General features: G+C 50.9%; 1 protein-coding gene across 1 annotated transcript; it reads right to left on the reverse strand.

Annotated features, from left to right (window-relative positions):
* Positions 1-2652: 2652 nt before the first annotated feature.
* Positions 2653-4593, reverse strand: LOC127309685 (zealexin A1 synthase). Its single transcript, XM_051340439.2, has 2 exons — positions 3641-4593; positions 2653-3426 (listed from the first exon to the last, which is right to left on the reverse strand). Exons 1-2 carry the CDS (start codon positions 4556-4558, stop codon positions 2800-2802), a joined length of 1545 nt encoding a protein of 514 aa, XP_051196399.1. The 5' UTR covers positions 4559-4593; the 3' UTR covers positions 2653-2799.
* Positions 4594-8433: the final 3840 nt, after the last annotated feature.

Genomic DNA, 8433 nt, shown 5'->3' on the forward strand with positions numbered 1-8433 from the left:
TAGTTAGCAGTATCAAGCAATATTTGAAAAAAAAAATGATGCGAAAATGGAAGAAAAGTAGTGAAGGACAAACCTTCGCTGCAATTAGAGCAACCTGCAGCCGCACAAATCATGTAGCTATCTATCTAGATGTAGGATCTTATCAGATGAGCAGGTGAAGGATGCATTATCATGAGATTCTTGATCTGTCAGAAAGTTTCTTAATGAATTTTCTGCTTCCTAAGTCACCAAACACAACACATCTTTCAGTTTCATGCCCATTTGGCTAACAGCTGGATTTGCTAATTCTTATTAAATTATAAATATCAGCCAGGAAACCAACTTGAGATTAAAGTACTCTCTAGAAAAGTGCCTCGATCCCTCAGAAGAAAAATATAGATGCAGCGAAGTGGCAATAATATACCCATATACAGTACTAATGAAACTGCATCTAGTCTAGAAAAAAAATGAAAAGGAGTTGCCAGTGTTGTATAGTGACTCAATTCAATTTTCGGATACAATGTAGCATGTACTGTTGTACTACGTGTGTTTGGTTGGTGACTTGAGAGGGATGGGATGGATCATCCAGATTTTTTGGGGATGGGATGGTCCATATTGGGTGATCCCATATTTTGTTTGGTTTGAAGATCTGAGTGGGATGGGATGAAGTGTGTTTATGTTATGATACTAATAACAGTTTATTAACAGCCGTCCAATTGCAATTAGCAAAAAACAGGAACATCATCTTCATGAGCCCGCCTGTCGAGCTCGTGCCCCTCCATCCCAATGAGCCGCCGCCAGGCCGTGCCCAGCCGCCGCCGCTCGGCCGTGCGCAGCCGCCGCCGCCCGGCCGTGCCCAGCCCGCCACCCGGCCGTGCCCAGCCCGCCACCCGGCCGTGAGCAGCCGCCGCCGCCCGGCCGTGCCCAGCCCGCCGCCCGGCCGTGAGCAGCCGCCGCCGCTCGGCCGTGCGCAGCCGCCACTGCCCGGCCGTGCCCAGCCCGGCCGCGCCGCACATGGCCCAGGTTGCCCCGCCCACGGTTGAATCGCCGCGCGCTCCCAGGGTCGAGGACGCCGCGCGCTCCCAGGGCCGAGGCCGCCGCGCGCGCCTAGAGCCGAGACCGCTGCTACCGCCCAGGCCACCGCGCTCGAACACGACTGATGTCGCCGCTAGTGCCCAGGGTCGGGGCTGTCGCACCCACCCAGGCCGCCGCGCGCCCAGGGCCGAGGCCGCCATGCTCACCCAGGGCCGAGGTCGACGCGAGTGCGCCCAACGCCGCTCTTGCCGTCGGCGACGTCGCAGATGCTTTCTATGTCCGCCGCAGGCAAGCCGGAGGTGGGCAAGACGCGGTGCGCGATTGGAGATGAGGGAGAGGGATTAGCCACGGTCCATGTTTTTAGGAAAAGGTGGATCGGGAGGTTCGGTCGATTTCGAGGAACGGGTTGATTCAGGATTTTTAAGGAATATTCCTTTCTGGGGATGGTCCCATCCACCTTAATTTGTAACCAAACGTACCAAGAAAGAGGACCATCCCATCCCATCCATGTTTTGGTCTAGAACCAAACACACTAACAGCCTAGGTTGTTCCACGACTGGTCAATGAGAATAACATCGGGAGGTCAAAAGACAAAAGGAAAAAAGCTAGGAAATTAGGACCAGCGTTCAACGGATCTACAAAGGGAAAGCAGGTGTACTCACCGATCCAGGGGTTCATCGCGGCCAACCCGAGGTCGAGTAGCGAGAAGGCAGCCTGGACCATACGCTCCCAGGAAGAGCAGCAGTCCGAACGCGAACAGAGCCGCCACAGGGTGTAGACCACCCAGCGGGCGCTATCCACTCCGCCGGCCTCCACCATCCCATCAGCAGGTTCTCGCCGCCGCCCCCACCGCGAGGCCGGGATCGACGTTCTTGCCCTTTTCGCGCGGCAGCGGGCATCCACGGACCCGTGACCTGTTCGCGGCGACGCTGACCCGACAGAGATGGAGAAGACGACGGAATCCTCCTCTGCGCCGCCCTGACCGCTGGGATCCTCCTCTGCGCCGCCATCCTCCCCCGGAAGGATATTTCACCGAGATCCTCCGCTGCGACGCCAAGCTGTCTTGGGAGAGAGAGGGATTGTTGCATCCTTGGATGCGTCGGTAGCCGCCACGGTGGCCCGAGAGGGAGAGGAGAATGCCGCCCCTGTGGGCAAAAATGGTGGAGGCGGTGGAGGAAGAGGGGGAAGAAGATGGGAGAGATGGCAAAAAGGGCCGTCTCATTCGTTTGTGGGACATGGAACCGCTTTGACCGCAGCCGCACCGATGAAATAGCAGTCGCGGCTAGATCCACGCAGAGATACAAAGAAGAAACACACGCTTAAATGGTCATGCGGCAACACCATAGAACTGCACCCAGGCATGCAAATTCTTAGACGACACACGAATTGCACACAGAAGAATTCCTGGAAAAATGAAAACACCAAGGGTATGTACGTGTCAGCACAAGATTAATTCAGAGGAGACCTCAAAACTCTTACAAAAAAATGTGTGTTACCCTTTAATATAGTAGTTATAAAGGAAAAGACGGAAGTGGTGGAAGGTGGGGAACAATCTTATTGGTCTAATTTTTTCCAAGTGTTGCCGAAAAGAAAAACAACCGAATGTGAAATAGACAGTCCCTTTTTTTTATAGCGAATTCATACTTTTGGAGAGCTTCGAGTCCATGAGTTTCAGTAAGCCTGATGCAGTTCATCAAGCTGAAAATGAAAGATATGGTTTTGTAGCGCACATCGTTTTTATTTCTTACATAGAACTGTGTAGATCGATGGTGTAGTGTCAAATAGCTACAGAACAGCCGGCGAGGGCACGGAAACGACCGGGTGGAGGTAAAGATCATTCTTCCTGCCCACTGTGATGCCCATCTTCTCCGTCATATCTAGCTCCCTTGGTGAGACCCCTGCAGGGAGCTCCCAGCGGAAGTGGTAGAGCAGCGAGGCAAGTGCGAGCTCTATGCCTGCCACCGCAAACGCCACTCCAGGACACATCCGTCGCCCCGCCCCAAATGGTAAGAACTCAAAGTCCGCGCCCTTGAAATCCACCGTGCCACTCTCAAACCGCTCCGGTTTGAACTCTTCAGGGTCGACCCAATACTTTGGGTCTCTGCAGATTGCCCACACATTCACGAACACGGTGGTGCCCTTGGGCACGTCGTACCCCATCACTTTGCAGGTCTCCCGGCACTCCCGCGGCAGGAGTAGTGGCACCACAGGGTGCAGCCTCAGGGTCTCCATGATGACCAGCTTCAGGTACTTCATGTTGGCTAGGTCATCTTCTGTCACCGTCGTTTTTCCTTGGAGACTATCACGCAGCTCGGTTTGTGCCTTCTGCATTGCTTCTGGATTCCTCATGAGCTCCGACATGGCCCACCGGAGCGCGTTCGCCGTTGTTTCACCCCTCGAGGCAAAAAGGTCCTGATATACCAACCATGGTGTAAGCTTATGAATTTGCATAATGTCAGGAAAATCTCATTACATGCAACATATATTGTACTCGAAATTCAGATTTTTTTTTCTGTACACAGTACGATATTGTCAGACATGTTTGTACTTAAAACCATACTAATATAAGTACTGCATGGAATTTATTTTGATTTTTTGAGACAAAAAAAAGTGTGTAGTTACTTACAAGAATAAAGGCCCTGATGATTCCAGTAGTCACCGGCACCTCGAGACTGCCTTCCTTCTGTATCCTCATCAGCACGTCCACAAGGTCCTCCTCGTCCACGGCGCCATCAGCCGCCGCAGCCCTCTTCTCCTCGTGCTGCCTGAAGACGCTGTCAACCAGCTCACCGTTCTTGCGGTGGTTAGCCTCCGCCCGGCGCGCGTTACCGCTGAGGAAGCTCGCGAGCCTCGACGACGGGAACAGGTCGCCGAGGTTAAACCCGGAGGTGATCTTCACCCCCTCGGCGAACACCTGCATGAACTCGTCACGCTTCTCGAAACGGTCGCCCATGATGCTCCGCATGGTCACGTCCATGATGGTCTCGGCGATCCGCTGGCCCACGTTCACCGCCTTGCCCGGCGTGGCCGCGGCGACGGCGGCGACGAGGCGGCCGACCTCCTCCTCCCGTACGCGGCGGAACGACTGGACGCGGCGCGCGCTGAGCAGCTCCAGGATGCTTATCCTGCGGAGCTGCCGCCACAGGGGCCCGTACGGCGCGAACACGAGCCCCTCACCGTCGGCCAACAGGACGCGCATCGTGGGGCTCCAAGGCCGGGTCGCGAAGTTGACGTCGTGCGTCTTCATGAGCTCGCGGGCGGCGTCGGGGGACGACGCGACCACGACGGGGACCTCGCCGAGCCTGAGGGACATGAGCGGCGCGTCGAGCCGACGCGCGAGGTCCGCCATGGCGCGGTACGGCAGCGGGCTATGCAGTAGGTGGTGGAGGCTCCCAATGACCGGAAGCTGCCACGGCCCGGGTGGCAGCCTCACGGCATTGCTGCTGCTCCTGAGGCGCCTCCTCGCCTTCAGTATCAAGAGGAGAGGCAGGAAAAGAGCCAGGAAGATGCGCATGCTCGTGAGTTGCTCCATGAAGATGGCCATCCCGATTTCCTTAGGGATGGTGTGTCCTTTGGATAAATTTGGACATAGTCTAAATAGCGGGAGCAAATGATGAAGTGAACTCCATCTAAAAGCATCTATCGTTAGTGGAATCCATAGATGTGATCAGTGCAAACAAACAAAAGAACACTATCAAGCAATAATGGACTAACTAAGCGTCACCTGCCAATATGTTTTTCTTTTTCACAACTCCTATTTTATTAACCACTGGGGGCACCATCTCCACAACGTAGACATCCGTTCAAATTTAAACTAGGATGGCTGCATCAAGATGGTTTTTTCGATATGGTTTAATTTATGGGTGTGACTATTTCTCAATCCACTGAGAACAAATTTCGTTCTCAGTCAGATGAAGTCATCAACTCTCAGGTACAACTCATGGTGCAACACATAACTAGCACGGATCACAATGCAAATTAAATGGTGTAAAACTTAACTGAGCACGAACTTAATTCTCAGCAAGTTGAGAACTAGCAAATCCCTTATATGGGAGAAGCCTGTTAGCCGGGGTCACCCCAATCCAAAGGTAGAATAACAAATTACACTCTATGCGAAGATACCTTGGTGGGTGAGCACAACACATGATTGGGCAACTCAAACAAGAGAGACTCAGCCTATCATCGAGAATTGATGATCTAGAGATAATCGCTGAAGTAAGACCGCTGACAACGCAAGAAATTGATTTTGAAGGTAAAAAATGCAAAGTACCTGGTCTACTAGGCAAGGAGGAACTCAAATGGTGCCAAATATTTAAGGCTCAGTTCCCGCCGGAAAGAGATTTGAATAAGAAATACTTTCATAGTATCGTCAATGGTAAACACGGGAAGAAACTCATTAATTATCTTGATCATGACGAGGGCACGATTGAAGGCCATGAGCAACTAAAGTCGTATATTACATCTTATTACAAAGGATTGTATGGCGTCCCGGAGGTATCAGACGTGTCCTTAGATGAATCCAGGATTGATGATATCCCCCAAGCGTCTCCGGAAGAAAATGTTATTCTTGGAGCATCTCTAGTAGTAACCGAAAAAGTGGAAACCAAAAAGACTGTAATTCAATCTTCCGAAAACGTTAGTTTAGTTGATTTTGGCATTGACGCAGAATAGAAACCGTAAAATAGGAACTAAAAAAATGAAATTAAAATTCTCGCGGGAGAGTTCATCGATGAACACATATAGACGATAGTTGTTGCTTCGATTGAGCACCAAACTTTACATAATTCGAACTACGAACCTAAATTAACTAGTAACCACCGCCGCGCAGCCTAATTTTGACCAAAATTCGGCCCCGGTGGCCTCTACGCGCGGCGGTAGAGGTGGTGGCGGAGGAAGGCGAGGCAGCGGACGCGTCGAGCTCCTACTCCCCGTCGAGCTCGACAATCTCGAGCTTGACGCGGCAGACGCGTTCCTCTCGGCGCACAGCCTCGTACTCGCGGACCTAGCGGACAACGTCGGCCTCCTCCCGGCGCCAGCGTGCTCGCGCCTCCGCCTTGGACACGGCCGCCAACTGCGCGACGATGGCGTCCTCCTCCTGGTCATCATGGCCGTAGTCACCATGTCCTCCTCCTCCGACGAGCTGTCCTACACCGGAGGGCGAGGGTGGCGGCACGAACCGCTGGAGGATGACCCCTCGCCTTCGTTTGTGTACCGCGCGAGCTTCCCTGGGGGCGTGAGCCTCCAGTTCGTCCATTGGCGGGCGCTGCGCTTGCGCATGCCCTCCGACCGGACCCATTTGCGCCGCTCCGCCTCCGTGTGAAAAACGGGGGGCCATGGTGGCGAGTCCCCACCGCCAAACCACCGCCTCCCCTAGTGGAGCTTCCACAACTAGCCATGGGGAGGTCAACGTGCGACGATGCGGTGCTGGCGACGTGACAATTTCTCGTCGGAGGAGGTGGAGCGAGGCGGCGGAGCGGCGGCACCGGCGAAGGGGAGTAGGGTTTGGAAACCGAACTCCCCTCCGTGGCTCATCTTAATATGGGGCGGCCACCGAGTTTCTCGGGCCCCCGAACACTGTTTACGGACCAGGCCGCGAGTTCGGGCTCCATTCTGGACCGATTTTGGCCTGAACCCGTAAACTCGCAGGAATTTTTTTGGTTCCGGCGAGTTTTTCAGTAATTGTTAGAGTTGCTCTTACCTCCCTTTATTTTGAAGACGAGTTAAGGAAGGATATTTTTCATATGGAGCACAATAAGGCGCTAGGCTCCAATGGTTTTTTGGTTGAGTTCCATCAGACCTTCTAGGACATAATTAAAGGAGATTTAGTGGAGATGTTTGCCCAACTTCATGCTAGGAAACTTGATATGTTCCGTATCAACTTTGGAGAGATTATCTTACAACCAAAATTTAATGATGCAGAACGGATTCAACAATATAAACCAATACGTCTTCTTAATGCTTGCTTTAAAATTTTCACCAAGGTACCTACTATTATACTAAATTCGGTTGTTGATCATGTGGTGCGTCCTACTCACACTGCTTTCATGCAAGGTCGATATATTCTAAATGGAGTCCTCACCTCGGATGAAACAAACCATGAGATACATCGCAAAAAGTTAAATGGGGTGATCCTCAAAATCGAATTTGAAAAGTCTATGATAAAGTCAAGTGGTCTTTTCTTCAACAAACCCTCAAAATGAAAGGATTTTTTAGTCGTGCGCTTTAATTAATAACTTTATTTTTGTGGAAGTGTTTCCATTAAAGTTTATGACGGTGTTGGTAGATACTTTCAGAAAAAAAGGGTTGAGGCAAAGAGATCCCCTATCTCCAATGTTATGTTACATTGTGGCAGACATGCTGGTTATTTCAACTGAACGTGCTAAAGTTGATGGCCAGATTGAAGGATTCCCCATTTGATTGATGCAGGGTTGTCTATTCTTCAGTATGCCGATGACACAATTCTATTTATGGACCATGACTTGGAAAAAGCGAGAAACCTGAAGTTAATACTATCAGCTCGCGTTCTAGCGGTCATCGGGTCTTAAGATTAATTTCTGTAAAAGTGAATTGTTCTGTTTTGCCGAGGCTGAAGACGATGCCAACCTATATGCCGAACTTTTCCAATGTGGGCTCAGAAATTTTCCAATTAACTATCTTGGCATTCGGATACATTATCAGAGGCTCGCTTTGGATGAATGGAAACTGGTTGAGGAAAGACTACAAACACGTCTTAGTAGCTGAAAAGGAAAATTACTATCTCTGGTTGGAAGATTAGTCCTCATAAATTCAGTACTTACAAACCTGGTATTGTATAAGATTTTGTTTTTTCAGTTGCCCAAAGAAGTCTTGCATAGATTGGATGATTTTCGGTCTAGAGACTTTTGGCAAGGAGATACTGAGAAGAAGAAATACCGGTTGACCAAATGGAACATCGTTTACCATCCAAAAGATCAAGGTGGACTTGGTCTTTACGATCTAGAGGTTAAAAACAAGGTATTGCTAGGAAAATGGCCGGCCAGGTTGTTAACTGAGGGTGCTCCTCGGCAATGCCCTCCGTTAGGGGCTTAGGGTTGATGGAATCCTGCAAGCTGACACGAGACATCGGTTCACAGACAAGCGGGGAGAGCGATTTACCCAGGTTCGGGGCCCTCGATGAGGTAAAACCCTTACGTCCTGCGTGTCTGTTCTTGATTATGATGAAAACATGTTACAATGGGGTGCCGAATAGTTCGGCTGTGATCTCGTCGAGATGCTAGTTGCTAGGGTAACCTAGTTCTAAGCTTCTATTGGCTAATATTGCTAAGATTGATTGTGTCCCTCGATAGCCCCTCTCCTGGTCTTTATATAGGTGGCCAGGTCTCGAGAGGTCTAGTCGAGTACGAGTAGGTTTACAGTAGATCTATCTCTAAACCTTTCTTG

Source organism: Lolium perenne, chromosome 6 (genome assembly GCF_019359855.2).
Source record: "Lolium perenne isolate Kyuss_39 chromosome 6, Kyuss_2.0, whole genome shotgun sequence".
NCBI classification, from domain to species: domain Eukaryota; kingdom Viridiplantae; phylum Streptophyta; class Magnoliopsida; order Poales; family Poaceae; genus Lolium; species Lolium perenne.

Bases quoted from the DNA above. Each gene is read 5' to 3' on its own strand.
- LOC127309685 (XM_051340439.2), bottom strand. From the start codon at position 4,558: ATGGCCATCTTCATGGAGCAACTCACGAGCATGCGCATCTTCCTGGCT. The intron at 3,427-3,640 runs GTAAGTAACTAC...TTGGTATATCAG, and splicing joins TCATCAGGGCCTTTATTCTT to GACCTTTTTGCCTCGAGGGG.